This window comes from Tauraco erythrolophus, chromosome Z, assembly GCF_009769465.1.
Source record: "Tauraco erythrolophus isolate bTauEry1 chromosome Z, bTauEry1.pri, whole genome shotgun sequence".
Taxonomy (NCBI): Eukaryota; Metazoa; Chordata; class Aves; order Musophagiformes; family Musophagidae; genus Tauraco; species Tauraco erythrolophus.
The window spans coordinates 44,017,215-44,044,591 of NC_141496.1; the positions used below are offsets into that span (position 1 = coordinate 44,017,215).

The 27,377-nt window shown below is 43.6% G+C and overlaps 1 protein-coding gene across 1 annotated transcript in view; it reads left to right on the forward strand.

Moving 5' to 3' along the window:
* Positions 1-24,143, forward strand: part of LOC104379980 (paralemmin-1) — a 94,909-nt gene extending 70,766 nt beyond the window's left edge. The window contains exons 4-7 of the mRNA XM_086629852.1: positions 8,670-8,784; positions 9,397-9,418; positions 18,508-18,609; positions 23,395-24,143. Coding sequence (XP_086485978.1) covers positions 8,670-8,784; positions 9,397-9,418; positions 18,508-18,609; positions 23,395-24,143 — 988 coding nt within the window. The remainder of the gene's footprint in view (positions 1-8,669; positions 8,785-9,396; positions 9,419-18,507; positions 18,610-23,394) is intronic.
* Positions 24,144-27,377: the final 3,234 nt, after the last annotated feature.

Consider the following 27,377-nt stretch of genomic DNA (forward strand, 5'->3'; position numbering starts at 1 on the left):
TTCATGTGCATAGCTGCGACGTGCCAGCAAGCTGTTTCTCGCAGGGCTGACCACACCTGTGTTGCTTTTCTAGTCTCTGAGTGCATCCTGCTGTGTGTGGGGACTTTGTATTGGGGGAAACTGCACGTGCGACCCCCCTTCAGCTGCACCACCTCTTGCTACACACACCCTCCAAGCCTGTGTCCCACCACAATCATTGTGGCCTTTCTGGAGCCTATTCGCAGTTCTCAAAATGCCCAACCAGTCCACTGAGGCACACCTCAATGGTGGGAGAAAAGCAAAAGCAAAAGCATGGGAGGGGGAGAGGATTTTATGACAGCATGCCACACGGGCACATTTGTCCCTCGTACTCTTGTGTGTCTGCCAGAATATGTGTCCCCAGGCATCCTAGCGGCAATGCTCCTGATGCTTGTTCTGCCAAGTTTATTTAAAGTCATGGGAGAGCAAGCAATTTTCTGCAGATTGGTGTCTTCCCTGAGTCTTGGACCTTCACCTTCCAGTTACAAAGTACAGCGCAAGCATCCTGTCTCAGATGGCAATTTTGTCTTCCGTGTCTTTCTCCTGCCATCCCAGAAGGTACCGGCCAGTGAACCACAGCTGATGAATGCCTGTAATTGCTGTTTAAGTCCCATACATTGTCTGGTGCAGCCCCCACTCTGTCCAGACACAGAGAGCTACCTGTCTGTTTCTGTGCAGTCTCAGTGTTTCGTATCATTTGTGGCTCTCACTTCAGTTACTTAATGTTTTGAACACTGGATCCAGAGGATCCAGAGGCAGAACGCTTGCTCTCTGGGCTGGGAAAGAAGAACAGGACAATAGCAATAGTGAAGAACAGAGACAAATCCTAACTTCACCAGGAATTGCCTAAATATCCATTTTCATCCCACAAGGCTGGGTCAAGAAACCAGGACATTTGTACCATTTGTTTTAAACGCAAGCGGTCCAAGAGATGGATGATTCCAAAGTCAGACTCTGCCAGAGCGGGTTAAGTTATCAGGGTCTTTCCGTGGCTGGTTGGGGAAATACAGGGACTTGGTCAAATCTGCCAGACCTGGAGTCTGATCAGGAGCACAAACGGGAGCTTTCAGATCTAAACACTTTGGTATAAACAGACAGAGAGAAAATAAGTGGACACTTTGGTCTTTCACTTCTTTGGACAGTGGCCAGGGGACTGGATTCAGACCAGGGCTTTTTTTTTATTATTATTTTTTCCCTTCCGTTTCCCAAAGGAGGGTCAAGTCACGTGCTCCTCCACCATAAGGGCAAGCATCCAAGGCATAGTGATTCACTGATTTCCAGTCAGTGATCTACCCTCTCCTGAAGCTGTGGAAAGTTTTTAAGGTTGCAGTCTCACCCAGGCTGGAGACATCTCCTGTTTGAAGAAGACTGGAAGAACTTCGCCCTGGAAGGCTCATGCTTGTGGAAGCATCCACAAAGAAGTGTGGGCTGTAAATCCCACGGAGGCAAGATGTTGTGTGTTCAGGTGATATGGGGAGATGACACTGGAATGCCATAAATATTTCTCACATAGAGGAAAAGCAGATTGATTCCAGCTGGAGGAGGAGTCATCCCTGAGAGCACTGGAGGTCCCTGCACTTGGGAGATGTAACATTGCTTCAGGCAAACGATTGACAAAAATTAATACACAAACATAATGTTGCTTTGGTAGGAAAGGGACTTGATCGTATAACTTCTACAATTCCAGGTCAAAGTATTTGCGGTATCTCAACATTAAGCCTTCTACACCTGGTGCAGGCAACACATTTACTTCAAACAGTAAAGGGAATTATAGAGAGTTTTTCCTCTTTTCCCAAGTTCATCAGCTGATACTGGGATGGAACTTTTGCTTGGTGAAGGGAATGGTTTCCCTTCCTGTGTATTCAGGAAGATCCATACAGATTACCAGAGCGAGTCATTCAGCATTGCAACTGAATCTCATTTCCAAGCATTGATTGGTGATAATGTATTCCCAGCCTTTGAAGTCACAGAGGTTTTGCCTTTTCAAAGATGCTAATCAAGTTTGCTGCTCTTGATTATCAGCTGCACTCTGTAAACAACAGCCTTTTGGAAATCATAAGACGTGTGCTGCCAGCTTTCCTCTTTGAGGGTGAGCTGTTCAAAAAGGATGAGCTCTGCAGAAAAACTAAATGAAGAGACATTGAATTACTCCGCTCTGGAATCCCATTTCAGATCCCGCAACAGACCTGAAATCAAGCAGTTTTTCGCCATCAGCACTGGCTGTGTCGATACACAATGACATCCACAAATGGTCTGACTGGCTTTGGCACAACTGCCGATGTTTGCTGAGAAAACTAAGTCAATGTGGAAACTAAACCAAGTATTATTCAGTGATTTCCCCCTCCCCTGCAGCAGATGAAGGGCACTCACTGTTCACCACTGTGGCATGTAGGTAAATGCTCCAGTTTTCCTGGCATGTTGCTGGTGCTTGATTGATACCAGTTGATGCAGGTAATAGGAAGTATGTCAACTGCTCAGGGGCTGGCATTTAGGGTACATACAGTTCCCCATGTCTTCTCCAGCTGTGCTGGTTTAAAGAGACGAAGTGCAAGACTAACACATCTTGCAGGGGGAACCCTTTCCCCACCCCAATTTGAAGTTACTCATTCCTTCCCTTGCGTGTTCGTTTTCCAAGGTTATTCTGAACCTGAGTGAGCTAACAGGTACGCTGCTGCCCCAAAAACCTTTACAGTGACCAAATAGTAGGAATGAGAGGCCCATGGGGTAGAACATTTTTGCCAGTGCTCTTTTACACTGCGGGAAAAGGCATGTGGCTCTGTGCTTGCACAAGGATGGACCTGCAGGTTAAGTTTCATTTTCTGGTTTTGCTGTGTGATCAAAAGCCTCCTGAGGGCCAGATCCTTGAGACGAGCACAGAGTTTGCACAAAGATCAATTTCATCCCTATGGGCGAGCCCAGCTATCCCTAAACTTTCTGTTTAGTAAGCATCAGAGGAGTTTGTTAAGATCTCTGCTTGTGAATCTGCCATTTTAATACCAGCTGCAACGCCTCAGGATGTTCAGCTCTGAGAGACCTGGCACTAGTTACTGATATACAGGCCCATGTCTTCTTTGTGCCTTTGATATCAGGCTGATTGAGGGCCTCAGTCAAGTAATGGCAAAATAATCAGCTTACTGCTGAGCCGTCCCCCACTTCACATATGCATCCGTCACCTTTTCCCTTCAACTGTTTACTCTGATTAGGTCTTTCCTGTTTTCCACTTCAGTTTCGAATACTTGTATATTTTCCTTATTAATGCTGAAGAATGTTCTTTTTCCCACTGACATACCAGCATGTATGCTGCAGACGTAACTTCTGTTACGTTTCTATCTTGACTGCAGAAATGTCTATCTTGACTGCAGAAATTACATCAGTATTTATCATGTGCAACCCAGCATGCAGAGCCAGGACAGCCTAAAGAAACCAGTCCATAAACCTGCAGCTGTTCTCCCTGTTTACAATGCTGTTACCATCCTGCCCCGAAAAATGAAACACTGATGAGCAAAATGTAGGTACCTCTAGAAACCATGTGTCTGACAAAGTTAATTAGCTGGATAGTGGTGACTGTTTTCTTCAGGCATGGTTCTGCTTTCTTGGGGTTTGTGTGCTCCCGTTGCACAGCATCGTGACTCTGTGCCAGCTGCATGAGTGCTCTGCGGGATCCTGCTTGCCGTCCCTCCCGGGGTCAAGGTAAAGGCACCTTGTACCAGAACAGCCTCTGCCTTTCAGCAGAGAGGAAAATAGCAGGCCAGGTCTGTGGGTTTCAACATCTTAGCATGGGAAACAGAGGAAATCCTTCACCTAGAGAAGGTACGTTCATCACCTTCAGGCTGGAGCACAAAACAGAGCCCTATATCCAAACATAATGTTTGCTGGGTACTGAGTGCTAAACATAAGTGCACGTGTACACATCCCACAGTCCCAAACCTCTCCTTCTGCCTCTTCGCCTCTTAGATCCCCTTCTTAACTCCCCTTTTTTGTCACCTACATTAAAGAGTCTTCTGTGCTGCCTGAGAGCTCCCTTGGTCCCTGATCCCAGCATCTCTGCAGGAAGGTTCATTTGGTGCTTCAGCTTCCTGTCTTCTCAGAGACTGCATTGCCCGCCTTTCCTATGCTTGTGTGGCCGCCTGGTTGGGTCAAAATCCCACCAAACACACTGGCCAGAGTTCTTTTAGCAGTCTGGTGCATCCTCTTCCCCTGCAGTACTGAACGGTTCTGGTCTGAATTTTGCAGGGCATCCTGTCTGATAGCCACAGACTGTAAACGAGAAAGCCTGTGCGTAGCCTTAAATGATCTTTTTTTCCGCTATCATTGGGGAGTTTCAAGCCCCAACTGGAAGAAGCCATGAGCATCCTAGTCTGATCTCACAGCTGATCCTGCTTGGAGCAGGAGGTTGGGCTAGAGACCTCCTGAGGTCACCTCCAGTCTAAGTCCTCTTATGAGCCTGTCGTCTTACTAACTAACCAAGGAATTGGAGTGCCCCCAAAGGACAGGAAAATGCTATCTAAGCAACAGCATCCCTTGCTTGGATGCTGTTGGTTTCTCTCCCTTCGTAGCAGGACAGTACTGTTAACATGAGCTTACACAGGCAGCACTTCTCACCCCGCCCTGAAAATCCTGTTAAACCCTCAGGTGCTCATGGCAGCCATCCCTTACGGAAAGCCGTGGGACAGACAGACTAGCAGCAAGGCAGACTTGGCTTTCCGAGCAGCGACATCTCCCCTGTTTGTTTCTGCGGTATTCGGGGAAATAGGGCTCTGTGTACATCCACTGGAAAAACATGCCCGTGCCAAAGCAACTCCAGACTCCCTGACCCGTTTTTTTTTTTCTCCTTATGTAAACAGTTTAGCAAATCCCAGCCATCAGATAACTGCTTGGGACAATAAGCAGCAACACTAACGGTCTGTTTTACCCCACTTCTTCCTCCTCTGGATCTCCATTTTCTCTCTCACTTTTGTCCCCTACAGCACTTCAGATTTTGCAGTTGTTTATTTAACTGGCTTTATTATTGTCGCTGTCTTTCAAACGCCAGCCTGAAATCTGCTAAGAAGTCAGGAACAAGGGAATTGTAAGGTTTCCTTGCCAGGTGTCAAATGACAATTAAGGCACATCCTTTTTAAACTGGGCTAGAAGAAAAGGACGTTATTCAATATTTAACAGGTTTACACAGGAAGAGTGTAAGCACTTTATATTTGTACATATGTGTATGTGTGCACTCTGCATGGATTTATTACTGTTTAAACCATTATATAGCGCGTTGCTCAAAACAGATGTGATATTAGTGCATTTCGCTTTTCAGACCAAATTTGCATATCTCCGTCGTATCTTGTTACCAAAAAAGCAGGCAGTTCTCCTTATCACTCAGCAACTCTGATGACCTGAAGCTCACTAAAAAAATAAAGGGTGCAAAACAACCTTCAGTTTGCATTATGATTTTCATTTCTGCATCGCTGGCCCCTACATGTAAAAAGGCAGCCTGAAGGAAGTGGTTAAGACTCTGGGTTCAAGTTTTCCAGTGAGGTCTGTGGTGCCCAGGTGGTTTACTGATGAATGTATGCAACAGCTCACATGGAAACTGTGCCTTGGAGTATTTCAGTTACCTCAGTACCTTGGCAGCACTAGCTCAGCCTTTAAGCCTAGAAAGTACAGACGAAAGTAGTATAAATTTGAGCAAAAATGTATAAAGCAACATCCTGTGGTTATTAATGCTTGGCATATGACCCTCGTGCTATGTAACAGGCACATTCTGGCTGAATGAACCATATTTTTCCTGCCACAATTAGGAATTCAGACCCGGTCTAGACAGGGCCTGGGAGATTCTCAGTCTGCCTGCACTGATTTCAGTGGGAAAAGGGCAATTTGCACCTATGGGATGAGTTTGTATGCATTCTTACTCAGTGTCACATAGGAAATCTGTGTGTCCCTACCAGCTTCACCCGTGTTTCTAGATCCTGGCAGCTCTGTCTCTATCTCTTTCCTCTTTAGTAAGTTGTTAATACTGCTTCTAAAAGGAACTGAAGAAGGAACTCAGGAAAATTAAAAAAAAAAAAAAAAAAAGGAAAAAAAAACCCATGATGCCTTGTTGAAATAGGGTAACTTAATGTTGCATCTGCCCAACTCATTTTAACAGTGAGGGTAGGCTGGCACAAATGAAGCAGAAACTGAGGAAGTGAACCAGGAAGGGAGGATAAAAGAGACATAAACAAGTAAAACCAAAAGAACAAGTAGACAGAAAGCAAGAGAATATAAATCCAGTCAATTGCTGAGTGTGCATATGCAAACACGCATGTGCATGCATTAGAAGCACACTTTCTGTGGAAGACCAAACAATTCATGACAAACCTCCTATAGTTTTGAGCTGTTGTGCAAAAAATGATGCATTTACAATCACCCCAAATCACAAGGAGCCTATTTGCTTATAACCTTACTCACATCAAATTAGTTGCTTTACACCACATATGCTCACAGTGTTTTCATTGTCATAAATTATTAACTAATGTCCAGTTCATATGAAAGCAAAAGGACTTCTTTCTTCCTCTGTATTTCATTGTTGCTGACACCTACGCACTCCCATTTTCCAGTCTTTTCCTGGATCATGCAGCGAGCAAAATGTACCAGGCTACAGAATATGTATCCTGAAAATGCTGCTTAGTGATTCACTTGGGAAGAAAAGAAACACATCAGTAAACATCGATTCACCCAGCTGCACAATGTAATTTCACCAGACAGCACAGCAGAATATTTCAAATGTCTTTATCAGCAAGGTATAAATAAATGTATGTGGATCTACTAATTGTTCCCAGGGATAGAGAAGGAAGAGAAGCCACCTTCCTGTTGACTTCTAAATTCATTAAGCAGGAGCACGGCAATTTTTTCACTTCACTAGGTATTTTAAAATTTTTCCAGGGAAGGAAAGATAAAACAGTATTTTTTGAAAGCTTTCTCCCTGAATCACAACATGAGGGGGAAAATTAATCCTATATCAAATTGTTCCATTTCAGCAGAACAAAATATTTTGTTTCAAAATATTTTGCATTTTATAAGTTTTTGTATTAATTTGGAGAAAACATTAAGTGGATTGCAGCAGTACTGTCCACCAGTTCACTTTAAAATCATTGCAATTAAGCCATTTCAACTTGGAGGTGAGGGGGTTGCCTTTAAGAGAGAAAAACAGAGGTTTGACAAATCACCACAAATTTGAGACTATTAAGTACTCACATACTTCAGGAGAGCAAAATCTGCCTTTTTCCATCTGCAAGAATTTGAGGCTGTGACACTTTTGCCTTCCTCTAATGAAAAGTGTTATCAGCAAGTGCTGCACATCTTTCATCCTTGCACAATTAGAAAGGGGGAAAAAATTTCCCAGGTGGGTGCCTGAAGTTAGACCCCTGTGTCTATATTTAGACGCATGAATTTCACAAGCAACTCAAGCTGTCAAGGAGCGATCTCTCCCTCCCTCCTCCCTGCGTGCTCACTGTCACCTTCTCCTTGCCCTCGGCCTTGTGATCGAACAAGCATTAATGAAACCTTGTGCTGAACAGGGCTGGGAAAGAGCAAAAATATGTCCCTTTAGCTTGGATCAGTGCCCTGATCCTTCACTTGGGAAGTGGTGGCAGAAAGGCAGGAGCAAGTAGCTGTGGGTAAGAAAAGTGCTGGGCAATGCTGATCTGTCACGTTCAAAGAAATATGGTCCAAAAGCTGTGAGCAGCTACAGCTCTTTCTGAAGACAAAGGGAGTTTTAGGTAACTATCCCTGCTCAAAAGTGTTCATCTTAGCTCATATTACAGATTTTTTTTTTTTGGTCAAAAGTAAGAAAAAAAAGGTAGTGGTATACATAAAAATAGTGAGAGAGAAAGAGAGAATATTCCTGTGCCTGCATAAATCATGTCAGTAAAAGGAGGTTTGAGTTAAAGGAATGGAGAATCTAACTCTATTATGAAGTGTATCCCAAATCACAATCAGCACATCTTAAGGACTGAGTGCCCTTAGGTCTTGACAAGAGAAATGAGAGCGTTGAATGCTTATTACCTAGCAAAATAAGTTTATTTTCTGAGCAGCCTGTGTATTTTATTATCTGAAGCCTCTGGGTTCTCCAGTATCATGAAGTAACAGCAAAAAGCACGGATGGATGTCCAATGCTTTTGGCTTCCCAAAGTGTTATTGTCGGGAGTGGGCAAAATACTGGTTCAAGAGAAACTCGTAACACAATGGATTGACTGCCAGCTTCCAAGAACTATTTCCAGTTTCATTGTTTGGAGTATGGAAGCGTTAGAAGATACCTATTCCTCTAATTATTACTGCGTATTTATTATTATATCCTATATTGTGATTTCTAAAATGAAAGTGCATATCTGAGGGATGTTACAGGAATTAGTGTGAAGGGATATCTAGGCATATTTTTAGTTAATCTGTACATGCTTTTGCACAAGTGCATAATAAAAGAATTACTGCTTTTCTTTTAAATAGATCTGTTTTACAAATAATTCATGCACTCTTCATGCGCTAGGAAAGCGGTTGTGAACAACAAGAGTGAAAGTTGTTCCTGATTATATCTGAAATGCTAATTAACACCTAGGAAACTATGGCTCATCGAAATAATTTTTACATGTTTTGTTTTTGTCTGTATGTGCATGTCTGTATGTCTTCCACAGGCTGGAACAAGAAATACAGAAATTAGAAAGTGAGGAATCCCAAATATCTGCCAAAGAACAAATCATTTTGGAGAAACTAAGGGAGACTGAGAAATCTTTCGAGAACTTGCAAAAGGTATTTAAAAATAAAAAATAAAAAGACACAGATTGAAACCAAGGTAGACTCTTAGCACTGTTTGAAAGCAGCAGTTATAATTCATACACTTATGGGAAGATGGAGGGCAGTTGCAGAGCATTTAGCTCAAACCAGGATGAACAAGACTAGAAACAATACAAAGATGCCAGATCTGTTTTGGTTGGTTTATTTGGATTTCCCGTTCCCACTCCAGCTTTTTTAGCAGAGGGATTTCAGAGACTATCTCTTTAGCTTATCTGCAAGGAAACCATGTGAGCTTTTGGCCCTGCTGAAGGATGTCAGCGGGATCCTGGAAGGCATTTCAAACTTCCCCGCTCCCAGTGGCACCCAGAGATAGTGGCATTCACCACAAACGCCACTTCTGAACATTATAGCCTGCAGCAAACAGCAGTGTTCTCCTTTTAGTTACACCATGTCCCTTTCCCTCAGCCTCTAATGGCACCTAAACCTGAGAAGCTGTATCCCCAGTTACCCATTTAAAAATTACAAAGCACCATAAAAGCAATCCTAGCATAAAAATCAAGACTTTGTAAAAATTATGCCCAAAATATAAAAGGTTTAACCAAAATATCTTATTTCTTCCCTTCACAGAGTTTCTCACACCAGGATGGTGGTAAGTACCTTTTTATTATTGTATATCTTTGGCTTTAAAAAGAGTTGTTACTATGGTTTTATTGCAAAGGTTTACACAGTGGGGGTTCTTCTCTTCATTGTATGTTTCTGATTTATTGCTAGAGCCATTACCTTTTTCTTTGGTATTGCTATAGTGCAAGCACGAACCTCACTATTGTGGTGAAACAGTATTCCTTTGGCAGAGTTCCACCTCTTCCTATGTGCACACAAGGGGAAAGAATAGCATGGATGACTTTAAACAGGCATCAAACAACTTCTGTGTTACTGACCCCTTTCACCACACGATAGCCCTGCACTGCAGATTCCTTTTCACCTGTCTGTTTTCAATCTTCTCCCCTCTATGCGCTCATGCTCTGTTCATAAACAGTTAAACACTGTGAGGACTATTCCTAATATACTGGAACAATTATTCAAATTAGATTACTTCACTGGTGAAACAATATTATCTGCGTGATGATTCTTACAGAAGGAAAACCTCACATGGATGGATGAAGATGTCATAATTCCTAGTTTGTGAACTCAGTGTCACACTGTATGTGATCAGTCTAAATACTGAGCTATAAATTTAGATGTCTGAGTGAGCAAATAATATGGTTGGTCCCCAGAAAGCTGGAGTCACCCTTGTAGTGCCTCTCTAGGACCCTTAGGACCCAGGAAGGATAACATGCGTATCCATCTGCAGATAAATCTGTGCTCCAGACACTCGTTCTCAATACATGTCTTTGAACTGACAAGATTTAAAATACTGAGGTCAAGACTGGCCCCTCCAGTTGCTGACAAAGCCATGCCCAACTGTACTGTGAGTATAGATGAGGAATATGTAGGATGATCCTAACATTAAAGCACTGGGACACAATAGAAGGTTAATATGTAGTATATGATCTGGCTTGGAGCTGTCTTTTTGAGGTGATTAATATTACTTAGTAAGAGGGTTTTCTTTTTAACTCAAAAATCTAATTCATAAATTTTCAATTCTGTTAGTAATATAATTCAAGTTTTACATTAAATCCCATTGTCAAAAAAAACCCAGAAGTCTTAGATAGGATGCCCCATGGTAAGAACTTACTCTTCCTTCCTTCTGGAGCATGTGAAATTGGCTACCACAAAGTAAATAAAGATACAGAATGGCAAATATTTTGTACCTATGCAAAGTTTCACCGTGGTTGTTGACAAGTGTCCAAAAGAGGAATGCTGCCTACAGTAATCAGCACCCAAAGTGTGCAGGAACTTTTATGACTCCTGCAAGATGTGGTCTGTCCCTTCATGCGTGTTGTGATAAACCAAAGGAAGCCCCAGGGAGCAAATACAAAGCAGTAGTTTCCCCAAAGGTACATTCTTGTAGCCATGTAGTATTTCATTAGGTTCAAGAGGAACCTCACTAGTCTCTAGATTTTGCCTGCGTTCATTGGATCCCTCCCTCGCAGACTGAGCCAGAAGCAAGGACAGCTCATGATTTCTGAAGAGAGTGAAGAGAGTGCCTCCAGCATAAATGTACAATCAGAGGTAGCAGCAGGTATAGTTAAGTCAGCTAGTACCTCTTCTCTGCCAGTCCACTTGCTTTATATATCTTGTCTCTTCCTCTCAGCAGCTGGTCCCTGTGGGATGAAGTGGTCCTGGGTCATCCTCTAAGCAGCATCATACTCTGCTCCTCTAGGGATGACCAAGGCTGCAAGCTGTCCTCTTGGACCTCCCACCGTGGGTGCAATGTGACAGTACATCTTCACGTGGTGAAAGCTGAGCAAGTCCTCTGCTTTCTGCTCTCTGGCAACAGTCTGTGAGGGTAGCTGATCAGAGCAGGAAGAAAACACGTACATAGCTAGCTGTGATCGCTTTGGTAGATTTTTCCTTCCTACAAAAACACGTAGGATTTGCTTTGTTGCAGCAGATCAGCCATCTGTCTGGCAATCATTGTAACACATGCTGTAAAGGAAAATGGTAAGAGCTGTTGGATCACACCGGCTGTGTAAGACACAGACACAAACCAACACCGACCTGGTGGGGAAATTCCTTCAATTGCTGCCACATCCTGAAAGACTTCCAGTCCATAAATCTCAGATTAGTTTGCCCTGTGTCCATCCGTCTCTTTATTCTAGACAGGATGATGGTACAGAAAGCGATTTATCTCATCATTGTGTCCCTGTGCATGTTTTTGTGCCGTATATATGGTGGTGACAGAGCTTTCAAGTGTGCTGAAAGCACAACTACAGAGAGCTCAGAGCCCAGGGAGGTCCAAGTGAATGCTGCAAGGGGAGGGGAGAAGTGATGGTGAGCATCAGTGGTCGATCAAGTGACTCTCCGTGTCCTTCCCACCCTTACCAGAAAACAGCTGTGTTTGGCAATAAGCATTTCTGAGCTTGAAGTCATCCAGGCACAATAAACACAAATCCCATGTTTTCCAGGGTACAAACACACTTTGCCTTCATAGATCAACACATGAGAGAAAGCTGAGTAGAAATGCTGAGGCTGGGGACTGAGGCCCTGTGACCCGTAGTTGTGCTTCTGCTAGCTCCTCGGTGGCTGGTCACTGACAAGCTCTCCATTAAACAAGGCCTGAGGTGATGCTAGGAGTGACATCATTTGTTGCTGCTCAGGTCTGCAGTCAAAACCAGGCATGTTACAGTGCTATGATGCATACACATCCTGAACAATGGGAAGGGGAGAGCTCGTACTCCTTGTGTGCGTATGTTTATGGCTAAATATATATGAAACAAAAGCCAAATTAAGACCTGATGTAACTCCCTTGACTGTTGAATTTGCCTCAGGGGTAAATTTGTCCTCTGCAGTCTTTGGTCATCTGTATGAAAACTACATGCTGCTACTTATGAGCCTGCATTGCGTGCTTGCAGCCCAGAAAGCCAACTATATCCAGGGCTACATCCAAAGCAGTGTGGCCAGCAGATAGAGGGAGGGGATTCTGTCCCTCTGCTCTCGTAAGACTCCCCCTGGAGTACTGCGTTCAGCTGTGGCGTCTCCAACACAAGAAGGACATGGAGCTGTTGGAGCAGGGCCAGAGGAGGCCACCAAGATGATCCGAGGGTGGAAGCACCTCTCCTCTTAAGACAGGCTGAGAGAGTTGGGGCTGTTCAGCCTGGAGAAGGCTCCAGGGAGACCTGATTGCAGTCTTTCAGCACTTAAAGGGGGCTTATAAGAAAGATGGGGACAAACTTTTTACTGGGGCCTGTCGTGATAAGGCAAGGGGTAATGATTTTAAACTGAAAGAGGGTAGATTTAGATTAGCTATAAGGAAGAAATTTTTTACGATGAAGGCAGTGAGGCATTGGAACAGGTTGCCCAGAGGGGTGGTACATGCTCTATCCCTGGCAGTGTTGAAGGTCAGGTTGGTCAGGGCTCTGAGCAACCTGATCTAGTTGAAGATGTCCCTGCTTATTGCAGGGGGGTTAGACTATATGACCTTTAAAGGCCCCTTCCAACCCAAGCTATTCTATGTTTATATTACTCTGTACTTCAGCCAACATGCAGAAGCCACAATTACAGTAACTACAGTTTGCACAAACTTCTGTTGGAATTTGGTATGTATTAGCATATATTTAGCAAAGCTGTGGCTCTGGAAATTGTGCCTGCAGTGTTTAATTCCCAGCACATTGCTTAGAGACTCTTCTGGCTTTTTCTTCTCTGATCTTGCATCAGCTCTGCAGCCCAACAGCAAAAGAGACGAGCGTGTCCTCAGAGGAGCCAAGTGCAGATCTTTGTAGAGTGCTTTCCACATGTCCTGTAAAAACTGACCAGTTATTGTTTTTCAGTTGGAGGGGTTTAAGTTACTTTTTAATTTGATCTACATCTATGGCTGCCACAATTACAGCACCTCTGGCCACCTGAGTAAAAACCGTTGATCACCAACCTTTGAGTGCAGCCTGTTATCCAGTTTCCTACTCATTTCACAGACCACTCATCCAATCTTTATCTTACCAGTCTGTCTGCTCCAGGAGAAGGCTGTGGGAAAGTGTCAAATGCTTTGCTGAAGTCCAAGTAAACAACATCCACTGCTCTCCCCGTGTTGACAGAAGATGCTATTTTGTTGAAGAAGGTGATTGGGTTAGTCTGTCATCATTTGCCCTTGGTAAATCTGTGCTGGCTTTTCTCAATCACTTGCTTTGTTTGGCTTGTAATAGTTCCTAGGAGGACTCATTCCATCACTTTCCCAGGGAATGAAGTAAGAGTAATGGGCCTCTAGTTTCCTGGGTCCTCTTTTGGTCCCTTCCTGTAAAGAAGCATGACATTTTGCCTCTTCCAGTCATCAGGGATATCCCCTGATGTCCATGACTTTCAAATATAGACAGTCACCTTGCCAACAATGTCAGCTGCTTCTCTTAACACCCTGAGGTGGATTCTGACCAGACCCATGGATTTATGTGGGTTGAGCCCTTACAAGGGGCCACAGACCAGCCCTTCCTCACTACTGGTGGGTCAACACATGAGTTGTCATAGCTACTTGATCTTGTGATCTGGAGTCCAGCTACACCAGTAAAGACAGAGACAAAGAAGGTATTGAGAACTTCTTCCTTGTTAGCATTGTTAGTGACTAGTTTCTCTGCCCCGTTTAGTAACGGACCTCTGTCTTCCATGTGCTTCTGCTTACTGCTCACAAACCTGAAGAACCCTTTCTTGTTGTACTTGACATTTTTGGCCAATTTTAGTTCTAGCTGAGTCTTAGTCTTCCTGAATGCATCTCTGCATGCTCTAGCAAGCTTCTTGTAGTCCTCAATGGCTATTTGGCTGCTTTTCTGTAGCCAGAATTCTTCTTTTTTTCCTTTTAATTACACCTAAAATCTCATTGTTAAGCCAAGGTGATCTTTTGTTCAGCCTTCCTCCTTTTCCTTTGTAGAGGATCAACTGTTGTGCTTTCAGCAGGCACCTCTTGAATAACACCCAGCACTCACAAGCTCCTTTGCTCTCTCTGAATGTTCCCCATGGAATCCCTCACACCTGGGCTCTGAGGATACTGAAGTTGGCTCTTCTAAATTTCGGGGTCTTTGTCCTACTACTGGTCTTCAGCAGGATCTTAAACTCCTCAACGTTGTGGTCACTGCATCCAAGTTATGTTGTCAAGTCTTCTCAGTTTGTGAGCAGTAAATTAGCAATGTGCTGCTCCTAGTCAGTATGTCCAACTTCTGTAGCAGGAAGCAGTCCTCAATATGTTCCAGTAACCTGATGAGCACAGGGTATCACTGTGGTTTTTTTCCCAACATGTGTCTGGGTCCTTGAAACCGCCCATGAGGACCACATTTTGTTGGCCTAAGACTTTCTTGAGCAGCCAAAGTAAGGTTTTGTCGGCTTCATCATCCTGATTGGGAGGTCAGTAACAGATTCCTAATGTAAGATTCCCCTTGGTGATGATCCCTCTAATCTTGATCCAACGGCATTCATTCAGTAGAAATGGCATGGTCTTTGGAGCTCTCCTCTATACACTCAAATTTCTCTCTTACATAAAGTGCAACTCCACCTCCTCTTCTTCCCTTCCTGTCTTTCTGAAAGAGTTTGTAGCCATCCATTGTGGTCTTCCCATCATGTGAGTTTGCCAACCAAGCTTCTGTGATTCCTGTGACATCTCAGGCTAGGCACAGAGCTCCAGTTCTTCCTGCTGGTTGCCCAGACTGCATACATTGGTATACATGCACTTGAGGTGGCTGAACTTATGGTCTTGCCTTTGGAAAGGGTTGAGTAGTATTTCTTGCTGCTCTAATAGGTGCGCTCATCCACTCTGTTGCTTACAGATATACAGATGTCAGCTGTGGATCCTACCTCCGCCAAGTTCGTTGGTTTAAAGCATGATTCATTAGGTCAGAGCCAGGCTGTTCAGCTTGTAGCAAAGCTTCCTGCTTAAACCTCTGTTCGTGGCGTTACAAACATGGTGGGAAGGTCATAATCTCTGTTCCCTCTGACGTAGTCCCATGGAGCCCCAGAGGACTTTGCAGGTGGAACAGCCCTGCCGTGGGAGCCAGTATTTGCAGAAGACCTTAGGTACTAATTTTAGTAGTAGTTAGGCTTTTTAAAGATAATGCAGCCCTTGGAAAATGAGCTTGTCTGACATTTGGCCACAAGCCTCCGCATGGGAGCTATTCTGAGCAGTTCCGAAGGTTTAGTTTTGTGTAAGCACCCTTGAAGGATTATCTGGCCCCATATGTTTTCCCAAGCATTTGTCCGTCTGGTAACGTGGAAGAGTGCCATAGTCCTAAAATGCAGTTTGTTGTAAGTAGTACAAAAAGCCACAGAGCATGTTTCATGGCATCCTTAGATATTAATAACTCATCAAAGGTTGAAATGAAGATACTGAATGCAGTCAGTTCAAATGCTTTAATTTACGTTCTGTCTTACTTCTCATGCAAACAAAATGCTAATTTGCATCTCACCTGCTCCTTGTAAAATTGGTTTCTTATATGTTTTTTAAAGATGCTAAATGAAGCAGACCTGGTTGCCAGTGAGATGCAGGGAAATGAGCATGTTTACTTCGTTTAGGGGGGGACATGAGACAGGAACTGGCAGAATCATCCAAGCCCTTCCAGTCAAATGCCCCATTTGTGACATGTAGCACCACTGCTTGCTTCAGAAGAAAATACACAAGAATCCTACCCCCATCACCCCCTCCATGGCCTTCCCTTCCCAGGACAATAATGAGATTGCCAGGAGCCCTGAAGCTAATTTTTAAAATATTTTATTCTAAGTAACATCCAGAGAAGTTTCTAAACTAAGTCAATACTAACAACACCCAACACTTACCTAGGTACTGTCTCCTAACACAGGATGCAAAAAAAAAAAAAACAACTTACAAAGGTCTGCAGACATGTCCAGCATCAAAGTGAGAGTTTCACCGTCAAGCTGGACAACTCATCTTACTCACTGCTAGACATCAGCAGTCCCCTGTACAGGCACCGGGGAAAAATAAACACTTGCAGAGGGTTTTGCCTTCTGCAGTTCCCTGGGATGAGAACTGTATCTTAACCATGCCTGTTTATACTCATGGACTGCAAAAGGAGTAAAGTAAATGCCCAAGTCTGCATTGATTACACCAACATATGGACAGATAGGTCCATCACCAAGTCGCTGGATGAGTGTGTGCTGAAACTACTGTTACAGCAGTACACTCTACGGGGTGAATAATTGCTAAATTTCTGCCATTTCCAGAACACAAAGCGCCACCTTATTCCAACCCAGAAACAGTCTCCACTTCTTTCTTCTGGGAAATTACTTCAGTTTTCAATAATGGCCTGCTTGTTTGCTGGTGATATTTCCCAGAATAACAACACCAAGCATTGTACCAATTTCTCATCAGAGGCAAAAGACCCTGCAGAAGAAAGCAGCTGTTGCTGGCCATTGCTCAGTCAGCTGTGTCCTAAACAATTATTTCTTTTAGGCTCTACTGCTAAAAATAAAAAAACTTTGAGGCAATAGTATGCATTGGAAATATAAAAGCCCATTTGCCAAGACTGCCATTTGTCCACTGAAGTATGAAATAAAATAATATTTCCCTGGCCAAAGGCTTTTTCAAATTCATCTGTTACAAACTGAACTTACATACTTGCTTCCTGGCTTTCTGGAGTGAATTTGCACTGTACGTCTGTGCCATCCTCTTCTGACATGGTAAGGGGGAAAGGGGACCTCCTTACCTGAGTCACCTACAGTGCTCCAGGGAGGGATGGAGAGTCTTCTTGGGGACTGTGATTACACTTTTCCTGCACCCAGCAGCACTGGTGGCCACTGCACCCTGTTAAGGGGGTGAAACCATTTCACTAATACCAGGCCCAATTTTCCTGCCAAAGGAGCTGACTTTGGGATTAGAGGTGGCACATCATGTCTTTGCTGAGGACAGGTGTAGGTTTTTTTTCTGGGATGGGTGTTAGCTCATAGGGAACGTGATAAACGTATCTCCCTTCACCAGACGCAGTCCAGCAGCCTACAGCAGGACATTTTGTTTTCTCTCTTTACACCAGTTCAGTTCTATGGTCTGCACTGGTCTTCCTATCTCACCTCCTTGTAACAAGAGGCACCAAGGATGGCAGATTCTGCCTCCTACCCTGACACATGGACCAGGCCATACCGAGGGCTCGACAATGTAAATCACAACCAGAAAAACACCCTTGGAAGAAAAAGGATGCTCATTTTCACATCAGATAGGATCTTATGTTTGAACAGAAATTTAACTATTTCCATACAAACCTGAAAACATTTCCCATTCATAAGGAAGAATGTGCTTTTTAATTTTTTTCTTCTTTTTCATTTTCATTTGGCACCTGAACTGTGAGTCAGTTGTTTGCACGTCTCCTCTAAGCTCTGCTTTTAATTTAGCCACCGAATGCTTGCAGAATTATCTACACTATCTAGTTATATTTAACCCAGCCACAAAACATCTCCAGGTATATATTTGTAAATTTCTTTCATGTCTTTTCTAAAGAACAAAATCAGCTTATGCTAAACAACCATAAGCTCAAAAGTAAATCAAGTCAGTCCTTTAAGATAGCTTTCTACTAGTTCAGGGTTTGTTAATGAATAATGGTACTGTAGAACTGGCAGGCACTTAAAACCTACTGAAGGTCACAACGGGCACCCTATCGGTATCTATATGTGATTCCATTATTAGCTAAATTTCAGCTTTAAGAACAAAAAGCCAAATGTCAGTTCAATATTGGAAACAACTAGTGCAAAAAAGCTGGCCTTTCATCCCGTTCAGTCAACACTAGCATTTTTAGGCTTTTATATCTCTATTTGAAATGTCATGTATTCTGGTATCACGTTAGGTTTGTTCCTTACCTTCCCCCTCTCTCCCCCCTGTTTTAAAGGTCATGGACTTGATAAATCCAGAACCTCCTGACAAATAATTTTATGTGTTCAACTGACACAAGGTTTGAGTCATCTGGACCCATTCCCTCCTGCCTCAGCTAGTCTATTGAACACCAATCACACGACAGTGACTTTGCACTTTGTTTGCTTTGATCCGATTATCTGGTACAAAGCTCCAGTGACTATTGTTGGGGCTGACAACACTCTGCTGTCTAAGCAATGAAACCACTGGGCCTCGTAGCACGAATCTAACTGTTTCCTGTTCTCTGACACCAGATGCAGTAAATTACATTTACTCCCAGATCCCTGAACTCCCAACCCTCTATTCACGAACAGCAGAGCCAGTTCCTGGGCGGGACGGAGCGAGCAGAGTAGCTGGTAAGTCTCAAGGAGCGAAGTATTATAATTCCAGTCCAGTAGCCATGAACTTGTTTTGTTATATTACCTTAATGGGTCTGGTGTCCTGATATCATTTCAATGCCAGGAAATGCCTCTTGATTTGTATTTTGTCAATAAGTCAAGGCTTTTTGAGCAGCGATGAGTACTCTCAAAACAATGTAGTTGAACTACATACAAGTAGCATAGAAAACACGTCCAATTTTTTTACATGGAAATATTTCGTTCTCTCCATCTCTGCTGATACAAATACGTGGTATTTAGGCCAAGGTTTTGCCTCCTGCGTTGTGCTCATGCAACTCCCATTAAGATGAATGAGACAGACAGGCACTCACAAGACCGCATAGGTGCTTCAAAATTTTATGTCATTTTATACTTATTTGCATATCATTCTTTCCTCTTGGTGAAAAGGTGGGGAGAATAACAGCATGTTTTGTGCTTGGAGTCATACAGAGAATTTTCTAACGCTTATTTTTAGATTGAATATGTGTCTTAAATGTAACAATGTGATTGTTAGAAGCTGTATGTTTTTCTTATTTTCAAGATCCTTCTTTTCTAAACAATGTATTCCCTATCTCAAGACCAAATTGTTGGTGGCTATTTAAGAGGTGTCCCAAGGAGTGAGCATGAAAGGTGGCCTACTTGAAGAACAGGTTAACAAGCATAGCAAAGCAATGTCTGCAGCTAAGACACTGTACACAGCTACGAGACATGTCATTTTGTTTAGAGGTCCTGTTGCAAGCCATTCCAAAATCTTCCCTTCCACCAGTGCTTACCCTCATCTATCTTAAAAGCAAGCTTTTCCCTGTGTGTTTCATGCCGTTTTGTCAACACCAAGAATACAACAATTTCTTCCATTGTCTGAATGACCCAGAAGCCTTGTTCATGTAGTCCTTACAAGAGTATTGTGTGTGTGCAATAGCTTAAAGAAAAAGCATCAGCATATGTGCTCAAAGGTAGACTGTAAGCATCCATCTTAAAACAAGCTCAAAGCCTATTATTTTTTTTTTAAAAAAACAGCCTCCAAATCCACATAACAGGCAGAAGCCAGATCCTTTTGTCTGCACGTTGGGATCTTGTTGTCATGAAGCACTGCATCATGTTACGCTGTAATGAAAGCTCCTGCAGAAAACTAGTAGTTGTGAATACGGGCTGTCATCTTCAAGTACTGCTTTCTGTTTGTACTCTATTGTCAGATAGTTTTGCATTGTAATAATAGAGCACATTTTGCAGCAAATAAGCTCTGGTTAAATAAAGACATTTTAGAAATCAACATTAGTTCATTTTTCAGCTACTTTGACAAGTTGGGTTTTTACATTTTCCTGCAGAGAACAAACATTATGCATACAGGCAGATAAGTCAGGTTCTGTTATTCACTTCTCCCATGGCAATGCATTTCACTAGTGAACAGCTTTCTAAGAAACTCAGCTATATTTACGCATTTACTTGCACAAGCAGCTATAATGTCATCCCTGGCACAGGTCATAAACCACGTTATGTCAATATCTTAAAAACACTCCTGCTGAAATCACAGTAGAAGAAGTGGAAAGAAAATCTTGACAGTGGCAAATGCGCCAAACATAAAATACACCAGGACCACACCTGTTAACTTTCTAGATCACATCAGCCAGTGGGACAGAGTCTTCCAAGCAGTGCTAAAATTTTTTGCCCAAAGTCTTTCTAATAAGTAGGATGTTGTTACTTAGCGGTACTCCATACCATAGACAAAAATATGTACCTTGCAACTCTTCTGAAATATGGCCAGGTCCACATGATTTAACTATCAGATTTTCCTTATCTGCTTCTGAATTCAGGCCCATTATACAAGCTTTATTTTAATGTACACTCCTGAATGAAATTTATTCATTAAAACAAGGAGAGTCTGGCAGATTGCACACTATTCTGCACTAAAAATACAAGCAATAACATGGTACTCAACTATTTCATAGGAATATCAGCAGCCTTTACTGAAAAGTCATGCCCCAGACAATATTTTTATTTTTCAAAGAAGAGGAGACGCACAGGAGCTCCAGGGGAGCTCAGGGTGCTGCTTCTCACCGAGAAGGTAGCAGGCAGCTGGTCAGGGGGCTGGCAGAGCCCTCTCTGCAGGGCTGCGGTGCTCAGAACAAATCAGGAACTTTCACCCATCAGAGGTCATTTTCAGGATGTGCTGCTCCTCCCTCATAGACCAGCTTTGTTTCAGCTCATCTGGCTGCCGCTCGAAAACCTGCCAGTTTGTCAGTTTTAGCATCTGCACCCCAGCCTAGCCGAGCCCTACTTCTACCTCTGCAGTGTTTGCAATTTTTGAACAGCATCTGCCTGAGCAGCCCTGGTGAGATCAAGTGATGTTCAGAGCCCACTCACCCAAGTCCTGGAGATCAAGACAATAAATAAAACTCCTCTTCCTTTCCTCCTCACCTCCACCCAAGAAACCACACCTAGAAGGGAGGAAATTCCAGAGCGTTAGTGGTGGCACCTGCGTCTTTTTGTTTCATTAATGCTATAAATGGGATTAAAGGCTTCAGGGCAGAGTTACTTGCATGAGACTTAAAGGACACTTGCCCATCAGCTCGCAGGCTGGGACAGTCCCAAGCAAGTGCTCCATGCCAGCTGCTCTCTGAGCTGCACCGTGGTGCAGTTTGCCACAGCTCCTCAGAGCAACCTGCTCCGAGGCTTAACTGCTACTGGCCTTAGGGCATCAGTGTTTTTTTCTTATTTCCAGCCTAAATCTCCCGTTTCGGTCCATGCCAGCTGCCCCTCGGTCTCCCACCAGACACCTCGGAGCAGAACCCAGCTCTCACTCCCGCAGCCTCCTCCCAGCTGCTGTGGGGTGGCCAGGCATGAAAACTCCAGCACGGAGAGGCGGATCAGAAAACTGATATCCTTACTTCATTGTGACAATGGGCATCCTTTGCTCAGGGTCATGGCAGCTATGGACACAGCTAGTCCATAAACTTCTCAAAGCAGTGGTAAAACACAGTCCTGAGGAATATTCCTCTAGCTTGAAATGGCCAAGGCGAGGTCCTTGCTTCTACAGCCCACTCCAGTCTTCAGCACCACCTCACTCTCAGGAGTAGCAATGTGCCTTCACGCATCGGCACCTCCATTCTCCAGCCCTGTGCAGGGGTTTGTGCAGCAGTGCCCTTGACCTAAACAGCCCTTCCAGGGCCAACCAAGTTCTGAGCAGATGCACACAGCACGTAGTCGGCCAGACCTCCATTTGGCTGGGCTTCCTACCAGATTGCACTCCCAGGGCTGGAGAAGACCACCTCGCAGGGGCCAGCATCCACCCACTCAGCAATACATGAATTTTCTGTCTAGAGCTATAGTGGGGGTCATGATGCACATCATGATAAACTTCCTATTGCTAATTAAATACTTTGCTCTAAGGATGCAGGAAAAAATATCTACTGTATGTGAATAAGACTGAAGGAATATATTAAAGCAAGAGTAATCTTTTTATATTCATGATTTTTTAAATACAAGCATGCCAAGCTATATTGGTTTTAGGGGCAAGGATATTCTGTACTTACTGCAAAATAAGGCAGGAAAAAAAGCCAACACATCAGTTTGTGGTGTCCCCAGATAAGACAAATCACGACTATACCATTGAGGTTCATTGGTGGAAATGGTCATCGTAAGTTTCACAAACACTTGTCACTGCCTGTGCTAATTTGTAATTAAGTGTCTGTGGGTGTCTGTCCAGGAGCCAAAATGTCTTCATCTGCGTACAGGAAATACTTAAACAGATGACCACTTCTGGAAAATCTGTGAGACCTTTGCACATTTTTCTTTGAATAGCTGTCTAATGAGATGCCATTGTATCTCAAAATGGGTGTTAGTGTGGTGTAAATTGCCTGTCTGTTCCTACTGTGTGGTCTCTACAATTTTCAACTTGTTACTGCGTCCTTCCTAACTGCTAGAAGCACTTCTTTGCTATTCTAAAGCAGCATCCTTCACACACGTTTTTACCTGTTGTTTCTTGATGCTTTGAAAATCAGTTCATTTTTACTTTTTTCTTCAACTTTGGCAATGCTGCTGAGGGAGCACTTCTTGGCCATGTTGTACTTTCTCTTAACCTGCAAGCAGAGGTCACTGTTGATGCCTTGGTGTGAAAGCTAAGGCCTGTTGCTGCCGCGCATCTGTGGGAGAAATTATCTCATTCCTGTGTGATTTTGTCTTCCCACCCACAGAACAGGGGTAAAACAATGTTTCCTTACCTCTCTAAAATGTTTTGAATGCTACGGATGGAAGAGTTAAGCAAGAACAAGCATTGATAATAAAACAGTCTGGGTATTACTTGCAGCAAACAAAACTTCTTAACTGCTAACTGGCGGTTTGATGGCAGAGGAGGAAAGGAGAGCAGAGAGTTTCCTGGAGATTAGTTTCTCTCTGAACTTTGAGGCAAGTTCAGAACGGAAAGGTTGAGGGTAACCTGCATGCTGTCACCTCCCTTTGTCTAAATTACGTCTAACCCAAATGTTCTTGGTGCTCCTAATTGATCAGAGACATCTCCACACGGCATAATCTGGAAGGTTGGGTCCTGTTTGCCGCAGGTACCACCAGCCTCCAGCTGCGTACAAAGCTGTAGTGTAATAAATGTCTCTGTCCACAGCGTTGCGTCCCACCTCTAATGCAGAACACTTGGCCCTTTAGAAGCAGGAGGCAGGAGAAGGGGCACCCTAGTTTTCTTTGTCTGTTTGGCAATTAACCATTCACTGGCTTTTTTTGTTGTAACATGCACTTCCTCTCTTGTTTTCATTCAAGCTTTGTGCACCATGGAAATTAATGTGGAGAAAGACAAACAGACAGGAGAGACCAAGATTGTCTCTGCTTCACCTGTTGGCCCAGATGAGGCCCATCAAAGAGGATTCAAAGTCTATGATGATGGTACCAAGGTAGTCTATGAGGTTCACTCTGGTGGCACAGTGGTAGAAAATGGAGTACATAAATTAAGCTCAAAGGACGTAGATGAACTTATGCAAAAAGCTGGACAATCAAGTGTAAAAGGAGGGTATGAAACAATGACTGTGTCAGACAGAAATGCGGTAGCCGATGGAAACCTTAGCCATATGAAGGAGCAAATGCTCTTCAAGGAGGCGAAGCTGGAAATGGTACACAAACCCAGCAAAGGGCATGCTGTGAACCCTCAGCCCCAAGATAAACCCTGCAGTGGCAAAGCTCTGGAGGCTGGCGCAGATCAGCCGGTGACAATGATATTTATGGGCTACCAGAACATTGATGACGAAGAGGAGACGAAGAAGGTGCTGGGCTATGACGAGACCATCAAGGCAGAGCTGGTCCTGATCGATGAAGACGACGAGAAATCATTGCGGGAGAAGACAGTGACAGACGTCTCCACCATGGACGGGAACGCTGCTGAGCTGGTCTCTGGCAGGCCCCTGTCAGACACCACAGAGCCCTCCTCTCCCGAGGGGAAGGAAGAAAGCCTGCCCTTGGAAGCTGCCCCAGGTACACAAAAGAAAAAGCGCTGTCAATGCTGTATTGTCATGTGAACACCTCCTCCTTCCCTGCTCCGGGCAGCTCCTGCTCCATCACTTACCTAGACCTCACTGTACTTCTAACTGCAATACTGTGAACTGGAAGTGAATGCCTCCATTGCCTTGCAGTTGGGTTGCTTTGCTTTCTAGTTCTTCAGGAAGAGGAACGCATGGTTATTTTCCCATCAGATGTACTATTTGGGGTTGGGGGAGGGGTTGGGGTTTTTTTTCTTCTTTTTTGTTGTTGTTGAGGTTTTTTTTCTCCTTAATATTGCAGAGTGAGAGATAATTGGGAAATGGAACAAATGTTTTCATATTTATTTGATTTTTTATATATATTTTATATATATATAATGAAAACACTTTTTACATTTTTCTTTGGATATCTGGCAGGCTTGATCAGATTCCTAGGACTTTGTAGGATTCTGAGTTTCACAGTAGCCGGATACGAGAGCCTTAAAAAAATCTTGCTTCTCTTTTTTAAGAAAAATCACATTTAAACATTATTTTATAGATCCTACTTTTTATTTATTAAGGGAAGGCTTAGATCATTTTACTGTTTTAGTTTGCGAAAATTCAGACAAGTCTTTCCCAAAAAGTTTGCGTAGTTTTGTTTTATAGTAACTTTCCAGTTGAGTTTGCGGTGTCAGAAAAACCCATCAGCCATTTCTGCTTATTGGTGGTACCAAAAGTGGATCTTAATTATTCTTTCTAGGAAATGTATGAATGATGATTTTGCCTTATATAAATCTTCCAGATTACAGTATTGTATGTGTACTTCATATCCCCAAATTACAGTTGAAATTAACTTGACATGAAAAAGATGCAGCTGTCACACCAACCGAAATGGAGTCACTGATCTAATTACTTGCCTTTCAGTAACTCTGCCCATGTTTATACATGAAGTATTCCTGCTGAACTCCAGTAGATGAGAGATATTGCTTTCTGTTTCCTTAGAATATGAATGAACTTCTCTCACAGTCTGACCCTGCTCCCTCTGGATTCAGTGACGAAATTCTCAATGCTGGGAATGGGGGCAGGCCCAGAGTTTCATTTTGTAATTCTTAGGGAAGGGTGATTTCTCATCGAGTGTACCTCCAGTGCACCTATGTAAGGACAGGTGATGGGTCTGATCCTGCCCTGCTTACCCAGGTGAAACTCCCATGGAGGCCCACCAGAGTTTTCTCGGAGCAGCTGTTTCGGGAGAAGATCCTACAGCCTCAAGGCTAACATTTTCAAAAACTGCTGGTGGTGTTGGATGCTTCATTCTACAGTGTGGGACACTTCCAAGAGGCCTGATTTCCAGTAAATTTTTTCTTCATCTGCCCTCTGAAAATCAGGCTTGTTAAAAACAACTCACAGCGAAAGTGTAAACAGATGAAGGCATCCAAAATCGGTAGATTTGTTTCTTGGTCCTTTGATTCCTCTACCTACAATGAAAAAGCAGCCAGCTTTTTCATGGCGAGATGTTATGAGCCTGATTCTTGTCTCACACTGGTTTTGCTCAAGTGTAGCTTCACTCACTCTTGTGGAGTTAGTCTGGATTTATAACTATAGAAGTGAGATTGAAAATCAGGATTTATATTTTCTGATAGCGTTAAAAAGTACCGAAGATTATTTTGAAGTGTCTTTGAAACTATCAGACTTTAGAAATCAATAACAGCAACTGAAAAACAAAGTTAAAAACTTTAAAAAAAAAGAAAAAAAAGAAGGAAAGAAAACAACAAAAAGCCTCTTTTCAGTCTGAGGTGGTTCCTATGATATTTCTGTTCTTTCTTGGATGGTGCTTTTACTGCATTAATTGTTAGTTCAGAGCATCTAATTAAACAGAGTTCTTGCTCTGTACTCTTTTCTTTCTGTGCCAGTAAAAAAGACACTTGTTCACAGTGGTGATAATATGAGGCACACCGAAAACATACACACAAAAAAAACGCAAAAGGTAGTTCCTGCGTTAGGTCACCCAGCCGTCAGTATGGAGCTGGTCAATGTAACTTCTCACCACTGCTCAGGTGACAGTCAGGCAAAAAAAAAAGAAAGCGGAGAGTGAGAAAAGACAGCCACATCTGTATGACACCTGCAGAAATTTTCCTGGCCTCCATATCTGCTACAGTGGCCGGAATTAATAGACTTCCACATGCTCCCTCCACCTCCCCAGTGGGCTTTTGGATGGGAGAAGGACCAAACTCACCCACAGAAGCTCTGCCCATCATCCCTTGACTCAGGCACAGGTGGTTAAGTTTTATCGAAGAGGGGAATGGCCACGGAGCCCCACCTTGTGACAGTAGGTCTGGTGGCTGTTTGTTCGAAACTAGCAACCTGTGTTCTGGGGTTTTTTTGGTTGGGTTGTGTGGGTTTTTTTTTTCTTTTTTTCCCAGAAACGCTAAGCATTTACAAATCTTAACATTTCTCAGAAAGAGACACTGAGTTTTCAAGCCCAGGGTAGCCTGGCGAGACTGTCCCCAGACACATTTGGGACCCCAAAGCATTGCCACACAGTGGGTGAAGCCCCTACCCCGTGAGCACGGCGGGAACCAGGCGCGCTTTGCAGTAGTTCTCTCACTCTGGGGCCTGTTCACCTCACCAGTAACACTCGAAAATAAATCTTCCAGCCATCTCCTCCTGGCCTGGCCGGTCGTCTCGTTGCTCACCACCTTTTCCTCTCTGGGTGCGATGCCACCCTGGCCTCCTAGTGTCTTCCCAGCCCAACATTTATTCCCTTGCCGCTCCTCTACCCTGTGGACATTTTTTCCCAAAGCCCTCTGCTTGGGAAATTTGAGGTGTCGTCTTTACCCTAAACCACTCTGTCCATGCATCTCTTCAGCCACGTGCTCCCCTGCCAGAGGACCTTCTGGTTCATCACCAGACTCAGCATTTTGGGGATGACTCCCTTGGCGGCCAGCTTTGGGAGATGCTTGCTGAGGCTGGGACCAGAACGCATCTGAGACCGCTGGACCGTCAAAGGCACAACGTGGCGGGGAGACAGTGGCGCGCGAGTCCAGAAGTGGCCCTTTAGTGGTTAGAAGTAGAGCACAAGCCTTAAACCTTAAACCTGCCAAATACCTACTGCTCAGTACTTGTAGCTAACATTGAGTGCCTAAGAAGGCCACTGGTTTTTATGTGTTCATATGAAGTCCATGGTTAACAGTCCCCAAAAGATCCAGAAAATCTAAAGGTTGGTCTGCGTAGGGTTTATCTTTACGGGTCGAAGGCAGTTCCACGTCTGAGGTCAGGAAAAACGCAAAAACAGGA